Below are 16721 nucleotides of genomic sequence, written 5' to 3'. Positions count from 1 at the left end.
GTTCAGGGGAACACCCAGGTACTCGTATGAGTCCACTCTCTCTGTGTTCATGTTCCATATGTTCACCAATGCTGGCAGTGTGGAAGTTCACCAGCAGCTCTTTAGATTTCCCTGCATTTACTAAAGGCTACAGTGCCTATCTGTGTTTAAAAATCCAACTGTATATCCGTGGAGAGTTTTTAAAGATGTATATTCAGTCGTAGGAACAGAGCTTTGGATTAGAAAGTGCTGAGAGAATACATAGTTTGTTTGGTAATAAGAGCTTTATCCTGGGATTACAGATATGTATTTTAATTGTGAACATTTTCTGACTTACGGCCAGCATGTGATTTCTAATCCTCCCCTCTCGTTTCTCAGCTAAGTCACCAGAACCCCCATGAAGAGATCTGACAGGGAGGAGCCTCACTTTCGATTCTGTTCCAAAGGTTGGAGCTTCTTTGTAATCCCATCTGCTCTGCTAAATGTACTTCTAAGACCGGATGGCCCAACATTAACTTGATGTACCAGACATTTTAATGTTAACCACAAAACACAATGTGCACTGGATCAAAGCCAGAAGACCTCATTGGACTTTAAATCTCCAAACCAAATCAAAGTGTAACCATAAAGGCTACGTTTAATGATTTCTGTGTTTACAGGGAATTAGTCTTATTACTACTTTTAACAGAGTTCTGCCCAGAAACTCTTGATTTACTTTCTATCAACACAAACCATCGTTACAAGCAACTTTCTCCTTATCATTAAAAAAAACACATAGATGCAGCCAAAACTCCCACATACGCTCATTTACTGTTCTCCTCGTGCAAACACCCACATGGCACACACGCTTTCACAATAAAAACTACACAATGAAGTCACTCAACAGATGAATAAAGTTCACATCAGACTCTAAAACTGTGGAAAGTAACATCAGTCGCTCTAAGAGGCCCCAAATGCTCCTGCTGTTGCCTAAAATATAGATATTTTAACAGTACAATGTTAATTTTACTGCCAGAAAAGCATAATCCAATCCAGTTCAGTTGGCCAGTGTTGGTTTAATATCACTTAGCAACAAGTGAGGATGATATGTGGATCATTATTTGTGTCTTCTTTCTGTTAGGAATTCCTCTAAATGACACTAAGTTAGATTTAGATTCATAACATTTTGTGTAAGTTTCATCATGTGTATATTATTATCTTTATTGCTGTTTTGTTTCAGATGGTTCCTGGTGTACATATAAAAACCCTAACCCACGACCAGCCCCAAATGTAGTTGTGACCCCTACAGGACTGAGCCTCTGCTCTAATGCAGCACTAAGTGCCTCGCTGCAGGTAAAGAGAAGCTCTAATGTGGTGTAATGACGTTACAAGCCTCTGATTGCAGAATGTAGGAAATGGCTCCAAGTATCAGAGGCAAGTGTTAACCTAATGTGGATGTAATGGTGTTTGAACCACAGCAGTCTGACTTCATCTGCTGCTGCATCTTTCATTGTCTCCCTGCTGCTGCTTAATCAGGTTTCAGTGATTTACGGCTGCATGAGCTGGCAGCAGCTAACTGTGGAAGCCTGAAGTCATCTTCATCAGTCAGCAGCACGTCTGTATAGAAAGGTGGAGGAGGTGGGTGTGTGTGTAATAACTGTTATTTAGAGAGTCCTTCTCAAAATCCAAGTTACAGATTGCTTCCCAAAGCAGTAAAATGAAACTTACAGGTATGAAATCATCAGGATCGAAAAAACACAACGTGGCATATAAAAACAGCAGCGTTATAGTTATATGATATGATATTTGAAGAAATAAAAGACACCTTAAAGGAAATTAAAATCAAATAAACTCAGAAAAGTATGTTATAAGAAGGACCATTGATGATCCATTTAGCATAAATGTATCATTTAATCATTTAACAACATGAATTTAAGACACATCCAGCATTAATTCAAGCATTCATTAATCATTATTTAAATATATGATTTGTACCTTTGATTGCAAAGTATTTTACACAGTTAAGCATGAGTCATTAAAGTAATATTTTAAGGAAATAATAGTGTATCTTACTGTAATAGTTGTTGTTTTGTGTCTGAGGTTCATCCCTGTGAGCCTTTTTTTAGCTTTCTGTCTTTTATTATCACTTTGTGGTCATTTTAATGGTTAGTCTACTTTTGTATTTATTTATTGTTTTCTTTGGTTGGTTTCATGTCTTTGTGGTCATTTTTTATTTTTTTTTGTCTCTGTGCGTTTTGCATCTGTTTGTCATCATTTCTTTGACTCTCCAACAGGGAATGTGAACTCCTGCTCTGATCCAGACTCCCTGGACCGTTCACATGTCCATCCATGACTCTAACACCTCTAGTATCTCCATGACTGGCAGAGTTTCTGATCACTAGTGACTGTCTGGAGTTATATGATGGTGCTGCAGTCACATGGAGCTGTGCCGCTTATTGCAGACGTGTAAGTAAACACATCCTTTTAACTGGCGACAAGAATGCAAAAATAATAATAAAAGAGAGGAAGAATATGATGTATTCACAATGTCAGTTTGGTGAGAAAAGCTAAATGTAAACCATGTAAATGATATAATGATAAAAAACACTGCTGAGGGCACCTTTGAGCCCAGATTATGTTGTTATTTAAACTGGGCCTGAAGGAAACCACTTGCGTTTCACAGGAGGACATAGGATGAAAACTCAAGATGGAAACTTTTAGCAGACTCTCTGAGGTTTGTTTAGTTTGAATGACTGGTATGTTGTTCTGAGCAGACGAGGCCTTGACTGACGTCTGTCCTCACGCTGCACATCTCTGCTTTAGACAATGAAACTAGAATATAACAGCACTGACAATAACATCTGTATTTATCAAGATAAAACCACTGAGTTACTTGTATTAAAGCTGGGGTGTCAAACATAAGGCCCGCGGGCCACCATTGGCCCACCAGATGGTCCACTCCAGCCCACAGGACGACTTTGTACAGTTTAGAAATTACAGAGGTGAAAATGAAGACTTCCTGTGAAAATATTTAAAGACATTGAACACTGTGTGATATAATGTGAGTCAGCAGCTTCAGTATGACTGAGTCTGGTTTGGTTGAACCCTATTGTTGATGCACTAACACAACTTTCATGCATTTTTATGTACACATGTTCAACATTTACAAGGCAGGAGGACAACTTAACCTTTTCCTAATAGTTCCTGCTTTAGTTTGTGTGGTGTGTCAAGATCACTACACAGATGTGGAAATAAAAGAATTTAAAATCATTTCTAGATCTTGACAAGTTATAAAACACTATATTGTTCACTTCCAGACTAAATGTTTTGTTCTTTTGTAGACACTGTGATCTGTAAGTTGTGATACACAAATGCATAGTGTTATAATACTGTTAAAATTTCACTTATTTTTCTTAATACATTTCAGATCATTCATAATGTTCTGTAAAAAGATAGTTCATTAAATGTGAACATTTTCAGAACATACTTTTTTTTGCACTTAACCCTTACATGCATAAGTGGGTCAAAAATGACCCCATGAGGTCGTTTTCTTGCAATAGTTTTTAATCATTTAATTTACCAGCTATTCCTCAAAGAACAGTTTTTAATATCATTCAATTTAAATTTTTAAGTTACCTTTAATACTTTTAAAGAAATTGTAATATTTGTAGTACCCAGCTGTTCATCACTGATAATATCAGACGGAGGTGATGGAGGGACGGACAGCAGCAACAGCTGGAGGAAAAGAGTGGAACAATGTCAACAAAAAGGATGTTGACGTTCTATTGCTGTGCTGTGGAATATTCTTCTATTTCAATTATCAGAATGTTCAAAATCTGCTATGAAGTGAAAAATAAACATATTTCTAACATGAAATCATTCTTGTGTGGACAAAAATATAACACAAACAAATAATACAAATGATTATTCTGAACCAAAATAACAGAAATGGCATAAAACACACTGGTTTTTATAGAGGCCATTTCTGACCCACTTATGGAAGAGTGTAGAGTCCAATCATTCATGCACCTAATGCAGGTTCCACATTCAGCTGAATATGATCTGAAGTGGGCCAGACCAATAAAATCACAGTATAATAACCTAAAAATAACCTCAACTCCAAACGTTTCCCTTTGTTTTAGTGCAAAAAAGTACATTCTAACAATGTTCAAATTTAATGAACTATTATTGTACAAAACATTATGAAAAACCTGAAATTCCTTCAGCAAAATAAATGAACTTTCAACAACATTAACCCTCAGTTTATCATTTGTATATCACAACTTACAGACCAGAGTGTCTACAAAGGAATAAAACATTTAGTCGCAGGTATTGGGAACCGAACGATATAGTATTTTACAACTTTCAATTATTTCAAACTCCCATTTATTTCCACATCTGTGTAGTAATCCTGACACACCACACAAACTAAAGTAGGAACTATTAAGGAAAAGGTCAAGTTATCCCCTGTCTTGTAAGTTGTGAAGAAAATTCTTCTGTGGAATACTGTTTGCCCTAAAGAACACTCAGAGTCGTCTCTCAAGCCAAAGCAAGTGTTTTACAAGAAATCAACAAACACAGAACACAGTCTGGCCAAGTAACTGACAATAAAAAGACACGGTTTAGCTTTTATACAGGCACATAAGTTGCAGTGGTATTATCAGTTTGTGAGCAGCCTGCTGCTTGCAGGACCAACTTGTTATATTTTTATGGTCAAAGTTAATCATGGAAATTTACTGAGTCCATTGGGTTAAATGAGTTTACAGTCACGCAGTTATACAGTAGTCTGATACCATAAAGAGCATTTAATCATAACATTTTTATAATTTTATAACATTTATGTAGAAAATGTATACATACAAAATGCATAAAAGTTGTGAGAGCAGCAACAAACCAGACTCAGTCGTACTGAAGCTGCTCACTCATATTATCATGCTCAGTGTTCAATGTTTTTAAGTATCCTCACAGTAAGGAGTCATTTTCACCTCTGTTATTTTTAAACTTTACAAAGTCATCCTACGGGCCGGATTAGACCCTCTGGTGGGTCGGTTTTGGCCCGCGGGCCTTATGTTTGACACCCCTGATATAAGGGTTAAACAAAGGAGAAAAAAGTGAAGTTGTCATTATTTATCGGTTATTATGTTCTGATTTTATTCGTCCGGACCCTGAACGCAGCACAGCCAGTAATGTTAGGTCTGAAATGGGCTCTTCTATGACTTAGACTTAGACAGACTTTATTCATCCACAAGGGAAACTTTGTTGTCACAGTAGCTCAGAACAGTAATCTTAAATAGACCAGAGAACAGCAATAGAATTATACAATAATAGGATATAATAAAGAATAGACTAAGTAGTAAAAAGTAAAAAGTTTTTACTGATGATAACTTTTTCATTGTGTCCAATCACCAAACACAAGGAAGAGACACTAAATAAGAGTGTGTCTGTGTGTGAGTCTATAATTGCATGAAGGGCCCATGCTGAGCTCCCCTGGGAGCCACATACAGAAATAAAGTTGATCTATAATTCAGCACTGCGGCTTCAAATCACAGCGGAGGGAGAAAAAAAAGCTCCTTCATCAACAAACTGCCTCAAAAATAAAGAAATGCTCACAGGAACAACACGGAGAAACGTGACACGAGGTGAAAGAGGCAGGAAGTGAGGATTCATTAAAACAACACAGGCTTCAGAGGGAATGAAAAGTGTGAAATTGTTGACTTACCTGTGAGTTTAATCACGACGCTCTGCATCCTTCACCCCATGATGCGTTCAAGTTCCACACCTCCACGTTTAGAAAGTGCCTCACTCTGCGACTCCTCCTGCTCCAAACTTTGAGCTGCTCCTTCCTTCTACCTCGGAAAGGTCGACAGGAGAAACAGTCAGCTGTTGGCTCGCAGGTTTTCTCCCTCTGAGTCCCTACCAGTCCGCCTTCTCGCTCAGAGGCACACTTCGGCTTTTTCCGCCGGATTCCGAACATCTCCGAACGAGACACCGCTTTAACACAGAGGAGCAGCTGGGTTTACGATGAGTTTACGGCACTCAGCGGTTGATATGGAACAAGTTTAATAATAGACCTGTAAAGTTTTCATTTTTATGCATGCACAGGGACTTAATATGCTGCACTCCATAACTTTTAAACGGCCTGGTGGTTGTTATTATTAGAATTTCCTCTTTACCGTGCATCAGTAGAGTCTTCCTCCCACCTGAGGTCCAACACGGTGCTGACCTTAATGAAATCTGCTCAAATCTCAGGCGCAATTTCATCAACTCGTTTTTTAAAAAAAATATTTAATATGCCTCTCATATCCACAGAGACCTAATTAAGCTTCTTACTAACCTCTGCAGCTGACTTTACAGTTTTTTGTCATTAAGATAAAATTGTTCAGAGTATAAACACAGCGTCTCACAGGTCAGCAATGAACTGCAGTTTGAAAAAGAAACAAGGGTCAGTCCAGAACTGGAGGAGATTTTGGCTTCAAAATATTGGAAAAATAAGCCTTCTCTTTTACAAATTTCTGCTACATATTCATCAAAATGACCAAAAAAACGAGACAAAATGACAAAAACAAGACAGAAAGTGACAAAAACACGACATGAAATGACAAAGACGAGGCAGAAAATGGCAAAAACGACACAAAATGACACAAATGAGACACAAAACAGCAAAAATAAGACAGAAAACGCCAAAAGCAAGACAGAAAATGACAGAAACAAGACAGAAAGCAACAAAAAACGAGATACAAAACGACAAAAACGTCATCAACAGGCTATGCTAACATGTTGTGGGAAGTTCCATGAATAATTATGATTATTTAAAATATTATGTTGATGAAAAAAACTATTTCCCACAATTACAAGAGACATCAATGAAAAAAATAAAACCAAAAAAAGGAGATTTAAATTGATGTGAACTGTTTTATTAGAGATTCAGTTTGGTCATCAGGGGGTGGGACAAGAGAAAAATATCATTTTAGGGGGAACTCCAGACTTATTTGGTATTTTAAAAATATTTTCAACATTCTTTTCTCTTAGTTTTTTTTTTTAGATTTAGTCTCAGGTCAAGAACATTTACACAACTGCATGTTTTAGTATTTTCTACATGGATTAATTTGATGTAAAATGTCTTCTAGTTCTGGAATGATCCACAAGCTGTATAAGTTCAGATTAATTTCTCAAGTATAGATGTTTTTTTTTCCATTTCTTCCTACTTAAATGGATTCCATGCCACACATGGTAAAGTACATTAAATTGTGAGGATGTAGTTTTAATAGTTAAATTAACAACCCATGTCTCTACTGGAAACCACACTGGATGTTTTAAATGTTGCCCTAAAATAACAGTGATTTACAAAACTATGAATTATAAATGACAAATCAGTCATAAAACAGTTTAAATTGTGTAGGAACTGGTGAAATATTCATCACAAAATGTTTTTTTACTATTATTACTTGAATGTTTTTTGTGAAACATTCTGAACAACCTGCTTCTGGGGTTCTTAGACAAAAAAGTAATTTCACTTTCTAATTTATTTATCTGTCAAAAATAACACAAACTTCCCACTTCCAGATATAAGAGTAACATAAAACATAAAATCTCAATTAGAAACTTTTCTTGTTTTGCAGATTAAATTCATATAATTTCCAATAATGGATGGATGGATGGTTGGATTTCCAAACATTACAGATCTCACCTTTCCATTTTCCATTTAATGATAATGTGTTTGTTTCTTACAGTTCTTCTTGAGAAGCTTCATATGTGTGATGATGGATCCATCTAGTGGCTGAAATCTGGTTTTACACCTTTACCTGTGGGTCTGTTCCACCTTCTTTTATTTCTTCAGTTACACAATAGAAAAACAAGGTCATAAAATCTGCTACATCCTCTGTTTTTTGGTGCTTTCTCCTATAAAGTTGGGCCCTTTAACAGTTGCTGACAGTGAACATGATCATTGTGCACCACAAAAAATGTCCAACTGTCAAACCATGATGGTAAAAATCTGTAAACGCTGAAACAGTTGGATCCAGTTTATATAACACTGAATCATTGTAAAGAAGTTCATCAGGAGAAAAGTGTGTTTGCACAGTTTTAAAAGGAAAAATGCCGTAAAATGTGTAACCTCAATGCTGAGAATACAGTTTTTCACAGTTAAATGTATGTTCTGTTGTGCTGATAATGGAACCATGTCGTAATATTCATAACAACTCAAATTTTTGCATTCATTTCAAGTAAAAAATACCGTTTGTACCAATCAAATTTATGTTCTTTTGTGTTAATAACGGACTTTAATATTTATGACAGCAATAACCATATTTTTTGCATATATGTCATTGCTAAAAATACATATATTAAATGTTAAATACACTAGCTGTTGTGCTGATAATGGAAAAATGCTGGAATATGTATAATAAGTTACACATTTTTTTATTTTAGATAGTATTTTCATGTCAGTTTTTAAGTTTTTAAAAGTGAAAACTTTATTTTTTTTAAAAGATGGAATGAAGCACATTTTTCAATTGTAAAATCAAACATAATAGATTTCTTTATTGTAAATGTAGAAAACGTTTTACTGTGATTTTACAGTAGTGTTCTGGCGACGATGGCTGCTGGAATTTTACTGTAAAAGTATTTTTGAAAATTTACAGTGTAGTCTAATCAGTGCTTTGTGAGGTGTTGTGCAACTTCCTTTTTTATTTCACAAAAAGTAGATCCTGAAAAATGGGTGCTGAAATACAAATAAAATGTGCATCCACTGCAGATTCAAAATACACGACTGTTCAAAAGTTTGGGGTCACCCAGACAATTCCATGTTTTCCATGAAAACTCCCACTTTTCTCCATGTGCTAACATAACTGCACAAGGGTTTTCTAATCATCAATGATCCTTTCAACACCATTAGCTAACACAATGTAGCATTAGAACACAGGAGTGATGGTTGCTGGAAATGTTCCTCTGTACCTCTATGGAGATATTCCATTAAAAATCAGCTGTTTCCAGCTACAATAGTCATTTACCACATTAACAACGTCTACACTGGATTTATCATTCATTTAATGTTATCTTCATGGGGAAAATTGCTTTTCTTTCAAAAATAAGGACATTTCTATGTGACCCCAGACTTTTGACCGGTAGTGTATACAGTATGTAGAAGCATCTGTTTCCCCCAGTATTAGCCACACCTGTGGAAAATATAAATGTTGATTTCAGGTTTATTTACCTATCTGTAAAATAAATATTCAAAGAAATTCAACTTTTGTTTTTCTGTATTTACAATTTATTGCATTGTAACTTTGTCGTAACGTACAAAAGGCATATATGTGCACTGTTCAGAGGGTAAATAGCAGCATCAGAGTTTGCTGAAAGCTGGCTTTCTACAAGCAGTTATATACATTTTACTAGGAAAACTGTTCATATTTCCAACACTGCACCATCGATTCATCAGCCACAGCTTGCTGTTCAGAAACCACAACTTCAAACCAAACACAGGCCACAGTGCAATAAAAGCCTCGAGTGAATCAAGTCATACTGAACTGAAATGAACCCAGAGTTCGTGAGCAGCAGCCTGACAGTCAGCTGGACTTTAGGTTTCCTTCCTGCTTATTTCTCCTACAGGTTCATCTTCAGCAGCGCCGGCCTGACCTGAAAGATGCTGCGGCTCCGACAAGACAAGTACCGGGTCCAGTACTTCCTGAACTGCTCGTCCCGAAAGCCGTAGATCACAGGACTCAGGAAACGAGGGATGATATAGACGAGCAGGAAGAAGATGTAACGGATCTCCAAGCTCAGATGGGGGAACAGGGAGATGAGAGCCGCCTGCAGGGAGGGAACCACAAAGGCCAGCATGCACAGCAGCAGCTGGAACAAAAACGTAGAACAACCTGAAGGACTCAAATATCCAACATCTACCACAAACAGGTCAGGTCAGCTTCTACAAATGGTTCACATACAAAAAAAACCCTTTTAATGCAGAAAAAAATTGCAAAGACAGGGAAAAATCTGCAAGTAATAGGAAATGTTGATTTCTGAGCTGGGCAGTGGTCAGTGGTTAGCACTGTCGCCTTGCAGTTAGAAGATCCCCGGTTCACATCCTGGCCTTCCTGGGAACTTTCTGCATGGAGTTTGCTCTCCCTGTGTAAGTTTTCTCCAGGTTCTCCAGCTTCCTCCCACAGTCCAGAAACATACTGAGGTTAATTGGTGATTCTAAATTGTCTGTAGGTGTGAATGTGAGTGTGATTGTTTGTCTCTGTGTGTAGCCCTGTGATAGACTGTTACCTGTCCAGGTGAACCTGTGATAGACTGTTACCTGTCCAGGTGAACCTGTGATAGACTGTTACCTGTCCAGGTGAACCTGTGATAGACTGTTACCTGTCCAGGTGAACCTGTGATAGACTGTTACCTGTCCAGGTGAACCTGTGATAGACTGTTACCTGTCCAGGTGAACCTGTGATAGACTGTTACCTGTCCAGGTGAACCTGTGATAGACTGTTACCTGTCCAGGTGAACCTGTGATAGACTGTTACCTGTCCAGGTGAACCTGTGATAGACTGATACCTGTCCAGGTGAACCTTCCCCCTGAGTCAGCTGGGATAGACTCCAGCCCCCCATGACCCTGATGAGGATTAAGTGGTGTATAGATGCAGGATGCATGAATTTCTGAGCTGTCAGTTTACACATATTTAATCATAACAGCTTAAATAAGTGGCCACTATTTGTGCAACTGATTGAAGCTGAAAACTCCTGAAAGGTTCAATGATTAGTCAGTTGTCTAGATGGAAGTGGATCAGTTGTGAGAAGGGATGTCCAATAATATCAGTCCACTGATATTATTGGCCCAATATTGGCATAAAAATGTAATATCAGTCAATATTGTTAGAGGTTTTTTTTTTGTTGTTTTGTTTTTTTGTTTACAAAACCGATAAATAATGCCTGGATTTTGCTGGCATTTATCAGACTCATAGAGGGAGGGAGACTGTGAACTGTTGTTTGAAATGATATTTTTTTTTAAAAGGCATAAATATGGCATTTTTTCCATAACTTCAGTTGAAGTAGTTTTCTTATTTTGCACAGGCAGTGTTTACATTGGAAAGCCTTGTTGCATTTGAAAATGCATCCAATCCATGTTACCTAAAATTAGTTAAGTAGCCCACAGATATCAATATCGATTGATATCGGAATTGGAAATTATATATCGTTTATTGGCAAGAAAGACAATATTGGACATCCCTAGTTGTGAATTATTTTGTGTAAAATGCAAATGATTATTTACTACCAATTACACATAAGGCTATGTTTTCTCATCTTAATAAATATCTTTTGGGGTTTCTATAAGACAAAACTAGACATTTAAACTTTGACATGTATTTTCACCTTTATCGATGGAACAAATGTTTAGTTAACTGATAGACATTTTCAGAAGAGCAAAGAAAAGAACTTCTTTTTTTAATGCATCCATTATTTACTAAGTCTATATGTAAACTGTATAAAAACAGGGCTTGCATGTTGTCAAAAAATATAGAAAAACTCGTATTATTTCCAATTCTTGACATTTTGGACTTTTTAAACCTTTTTTATTGTCGATGGTAGCTGAGTGGCTAAAACCTCTCAGCTCACCCAGAAATAAGGGGTATAACTCCTGTTTTGGGGCATAATTGTCCCTTATAAAGCCATAAATCACTGTCTATAAAGCTCAAATGTTTGAAGGAATCGAGGAACAGAGGAGAGAAGCTTGGAGCTGGCTGTTGTGGCTCCAGGACGATGCATCTGTCCACACAGTACAGGAGGCAGAAGAACTGTTGCTGACCTGACCTGCACCACCCGACTTCTACCTGTCTCCCAGACTGAAATCAAACTTGCATGGTTGCCATTTTCAAAGTCATGAAGAAGTCATACATGCTGTTGAGGAGTATCTGGAAACTCAACATGTGACCTGTTTCTGGTAGAGACAGTGAAGCTTGAAGTTAAAACAGAACATTTATGCAAAAACAATCTTTCTCCTATTTTCTTTGGTGAGTTTGAGAACTTTCTGAAGAACCCAGCTCATCTCAAGGAGCCAAACCTGTTGTCATTAGTGGACACCCACCTGCACCCCATGCAGCACCACGGTGTTCCTGGCTCTCTTCACCGAGGCCAGGCCTGTGGATGCAGCTCTTGCCGTCAGCATGATCTTACAGTAGGTGTAGAGCAGCGTGAGGGCCACGAAGGAGAGGTAGGTCCCGTCAAACACACAGTTCTTATAGTAGATGGACCTGTCGCGGAACAGCAGCGAGTGGTCGCAGAAGATGGTGGCGTGGAAGAAACTGGGAGGCTCCTTGACAACGGTGATGAGGAGGTCAGTGATGGGCGGTGTGGCGGTGAGGATGAAGATGACGCCGATGAGGAGCAGCGTACGGGGGACCGTGCACATCTGGCTGTAGTGCAGTGGGAAGCAGATGGAGATGTAGCGCTCCACGGCCATGCCAGCCAGGATGAGAGGGGTGGAACGGGTGGTGAGGACAGCCGTCATGATCTGAGGGGGGTGGAGTGGATGTTGGAAAAACTGACTGAGTGATACGCAGAAATACAGGGATTTTACCAGCTGACTGGAAGCACTCTAGTTGGTAAGAAGTAATCACTCTGCATTAAATGAGGAGTGCATCTGCATCAAAAGGCTCAGAAAAATGAAAGGAGTTCTGAATGTCACGCTGACATAACAGTGTTTTGCTTTGAGGGAAATCCAGTTCTGGCTTCACAGCTTTGTGGTGCTGAAATAAATCTCCAGATAAGATACTGCCCATGGATAATCTGGTCCTTTCTGTAGCTACAATATTTCCATACAGCTGATTCTTGCATTGGGGCTGCACAGTGGCTCAGTGGTTAGCACTGCCACCTTGCAGCCAGAAGATCCCCGGTTTGTGTCCTGGCCTTCCTGGGATCTTCCTGCATGGAGTCTCCATGTTCTCCTCTACATGTGTGGGTTTTCTCCAGGTTCTCCAGTTTCCTCCCACAGTCCAGAAACATGCTGAGGTTAACTGGTGATTCTAAATTGTCTGTAGGTGTGAATGTGAGTGTGATTGTTTGTCTCTATGTGTAGCCCTGTGATAGACTGTTACCTGTCCAGGTGAACCTGTGATAGACTGTTACCTGTCCAGGTGAACCTGTGATAGACTGTTACCTGTCCAGGTGAACCTGTGATAGACTGTTACCTGTCCAGGTGAACCTGTGATAGACTGTTACCTGTCCAGGTGAACCTGTGATAGACTGTTACCTGTCCAGGTGAACCTGTGATAGACTGTTACCTGTCCAGGTGAACCTGTGATAGACTGTTACCTGTCCAGGTGTCTCCTGCCTTCACCCTCAGTCAGCTGGGATAGACTCCAGCCCCCCATGACCCTGATGAGGATTAAGGTGTATAGATAATGGATGGATGATCCTCACATTTCTTTTTGCAACCAAATCTTCCTTTTCAATGTATTTATGAGTAAATCCAGACAGGATTCTTTTGTAAATCAGTTGAAAATGAAAATCATACAAGTTTGTTTTTTGTATCAGTCATTCCACCTCAGTTCACCAAATTTTAAAACAGTTCACACCTGGCCTTCTCATATTTGTTAGATTTTTCCCCTGGGGCCTGGTACCATCTTATTAAGTAAAACGTGTAAAATCTGGAGGAAACATTATTAGTTTTTGAGTTAAAACTTGCTGCCAGATGTAAAATATTTGTATGGAATTTTTATACAGTTCAAGTTACACAGATAGTTTGAGAAAATAGTAAATGTCTTGACTGACCAGAAGGCAGCAGACGGAGGTGTGGATCTTCCTGAAGATGTAGCTGACCACATACAGCGCTGTTACCAGAGTTAGCTGCAGAGCGTCATTGATCACCATGCAGATGAACATGATGTACCGCGGGTTCTCATAGAAGAGACTAAAGTCAGAGACAAACCGGAGCTGAGAGTAGAACAAGTGCAGCTAGAACTGAACAATCTAATTACTATTAAAATCTCACTATTGCTCAGAGGAATATCCAAATTGTAGGAGCTGCGTTTTTCTGATAAAGATGAAAAATGTCACAACCAACACTACCGTTTAAAAGTTGGGGTCACTTAAAAATGTCCTTATTTTTGAAAGAAAAGCAGTTTTTTTCAATGAAGACAACATTAAATGAATGAGAAATACAGTGTAGACATTGTTAATGTGGTAATTTTTTTAAGCCACTAATAATTTGATGGCTGGGTTTATACACTTAAACCAATTAATAGATATGTTTATATGCATGTTTTATTTTTGCTGTATGTCAGCAGGTACTAGTTGTAGTCAGTGTTTTTATATCAACAGTTGGAATCCTAGGAAACATGAGGTGACTGAACATGACAGTGGAGGAATAACTGCACTCTAACAGATTATAATGTGGATCAGTGTGTACCTGTGTCGGAGGAAGGTGTGCACCATGCTGCTGTTGATGATGCTCAGGGCCAGCCACACTAACATGGCCACTATGTTCTTGGTCAGAGCGTTGGAGAAGCTGTCTTTAGGGATGGTCATGGCACCCAGTGCCAGGGTGGAGCTGCTGTTACTCATCAGCAGGTCCAGAGAGCTGGAGAAGGTGGAGTTCATCACCAACATCTCCTCCTGGCTGTCTGAGGAAACACAGAAATCACATCTAAAGTGCAATAACTGACCCCAGAGATTGTTTTATGAGTGCATTGTTCATCTAATTAGAATAGCAGTTTGTTGGATAGAAACATTCATATCTTTGAAAAGACTGTGCAGAGATTGAAGACTTATTTAAATTTATTTACTTATTTTACAAGATCGGCATACATACACCACTGTTCAAAAGTCTGGGCTCACCCAGAAAACTTCATGTTTTCCATGAAAACTCCCACTTTTCTCCATGTGCTAACATAACTGCACAAGGGTTTTCTAATCATCAATGAGCCTTTCAACACCATTAGCTAACACAATGTAGCATTAGAACACAGGAGTGATGGTTGCTGGAAATGTTCCTCTGTACCCCTATGGAGATATTCCATTAAAAATCAGCTGTTTCCAGCTACAATAGTCATTTACCACATTAACAATGTCTGCACTGCATTTATCATTCATTTAATGTTATCTGCATTGAAAAAAATGGTTTCCTTTCAAAAATAAGGACGGTAGTGTATGTATGTGCAGTAAATCTAGTTTTTATTTACAGTCTATAGAAACTAATCTGCCCTAAGTTAAACAAAACCATCTGCTGTGATTCTAAAATGCCAGTCTATCTTAAACACAGTTTACATATTATTATATTTATTATCTGTACATACCTGGGACCACAGATGTTCTGCTCTCTCTTGCTCAGGAGTTACTTCATGGTTCAGTGTTGCTTTAACATCTGCAGGAAGATCAGAAGACATTTCTGTTTTGCTGTATTTCACACACAAACAAAACCAGATTTCTTGCATTTAATTGCAGCTTTGCAGAGCACAGCATGCTTTTATTTAGTGAAAGTAACATGATGTTCGTTCAATTGATTGTTATTCTTATTTATTATAAATCTGAACACCTTTACCCAACTAATAACTAGTGCTGCAGGACACAATGGCTTCTGTAATAGTTGTAATAATTAAACACAATCATTTTACAACATACATCTGTACAAACTGTATTATATACACACTAAATTCACTGAGCAGTAATCTGTAGTGAGAATGTGTTAGACATAAAATAATCGTCTCATTTCAGTTAAAGCATACAGATTCCACACTCAGACATCAACTATCATTACAGTTTTTTAAGGGTTTACAAAAGCAAACCTTAAAGCTTTAAACCTTTTTTAAACAAACAGGGAGAAAGACTTTTGATAATAATATCAACATAAGCTGTGAAAACATAGAATAGTAACTTGTTGACGTTCACACATGATGAAGACTGAACCTCTCACCTGCTGTTCCACTGACTGACAGCAGCCTCCTGCAGCCTGATGCCTCATATATGAGGATGGTTGGGATGTTCTGGTGTCTGTGTGTTCATTAGGTTGTCGTGGCGATGGGCTCAGGGTCATGATGTCACAGGTTGAGCTTGCTGGTAATGAGCATGAGAAATGTATTGATCCCATGTCAATTAAGTCAGAATCTGATGGAGTTTAATGTTTGACCAATTAAATATACATGACTGCCTGTCATACTGATGCTTAAAGTGACAGAAAACAGTCCATGTAGATAAAATCTTTTGGTTTCAACTCTGGGTAAATCTGACATTAGAATGCCTTATTTCACTCTTTCAATCTCATTTTTGGCCACATCTGTCTGAACTGTGGAGACTAGAGGCTTCTCAGTGACTAGCTAGCATCTACCATGACCTGCATGTGATGTGTTTATGGATAATCAGTAAATGTGAATGTCTGCTAATAAGCAGGTATTCAGCAGGTGAGACGTTTTGGGTCCAATTTTATACACTACTGTTCAAAACTTTGAGTTCATTTAGAAATGTCCTTGTTGTTGAAAGAAAAGCAGTTTTTATCCATGAAGATAACATTAAATGACTGATAAATCCAGTGTAAACATTGTTAATGTGGTAAATGACTATTGTAGCTGGAAACAGCTGATTTTTAATGGAATATCTCCATAGGAGTACAGAGGAACATTTCCAGCAACCATCACTCCTGTGTTCTAATGCTACATTGTGTTAGCTAATGGTGTTGAAAGGATGATTAGAAAACCCTTGTGCAGTTATGTTAGTACATGGAGAAAAGTCAGAGTTTCATGGAAAACATGGAATTATCTGGATGAACCCAAACTTTTGAACAG

At 38.2% G+C, this 16721-nt stretch overlaps 2 protein-coding genes across 2 annotated transcripts in view; both read right to left on the bottom strand.

Annotated features, from left to right (window-relative positions):
• The window catches only part of si:dkey-43k4.5 (potassium voltage-gated channel subfamily S member 2), a 32985-nt gene extending 27088 nt beyond the window's left edge, over nucleotides 1-5897 (bottom strand). Inside the window, exon 1 of the mRNA XM_035948051.2 lies at nucleotides 5678-5897. The gene's annotated coding sequence lies outside the window, so the exon portion shown is untranslated. The remainder of the gene's footprint in view (nucleotides 1-5677) is intronic.
• A 3335-nt stretch (nucleotides 5898-9232) lies between these two features.
• Nucleotides 9233-15314, bottom strand: LOC111568425 (odorant receptor 131-2-like). Its single transcript, XM_023270071.3, has 5 exons — nucleotides 15240-15314; nucleotides 14354-14567; nucleotides 13717-13855; nucleotides 12032-12457; nucleotides 9233-9807 (listed from the first exon to the last, which is right to left on the bottom strand). Exons 2-5 carry the CDS (start codon nucleotides 14551-14553, stop codon nucleotides 9559-9561), a joined length of 1014 nt encoding a protein of 337 aa, XP_023125839.2. The 5' UTR covers nucleotides 14554-14567; nucleotides 15240-15314; the 3' UTR covers nucleotides 9233-9558.
• Between the last annotated feature and the right edge of the window lie 1407 nt (nucleotides 15315-16721).

This window comes from Amphiprion ocellaris, chromosome 5, assembly GCF_022539595.1.
Source record: "Amphiprion ocellaris isolate individual 3 ecotype Okinawa chromosome 5, ASM2253959v1, whole genome shotgun sequence".
Lineage (NCBI taxonomy): Eukaryota > Metazoa > Chordata > Actinopteri > Pomacentridae > Amphiprion > Amphiprion ocellaris.
This window is presented reverse-complemented; position numbering and strand designations above follow the sequence as displayed.

Excerpts from the sequence above, each read along its gene's own strand:
- LOC111568425 (XM_023270071.3), bottom strand. The coding sequence starts at position 14,553 with ATGTTGGTGATGAACTCCACCTTCTCCAGCTCTCTGGACCTGCTGATG. Across the intron at positions 12,458-13,716 it reads CCTCCGTCTGCTGCCTTCTG|ATCATGACGGCTGTCCTCAC; the intron begins GTCAGTCAAGAC and ends CACCCCCCTCAG. Across the intron at positions 9,808-12,031 it reads TGGTGCTGCATGGGGTGCAG|CTGCTGCTGTGCATGCTGGC; the intron begins GTGGGTGTCCAC and ends TTTTTGTTCCAG.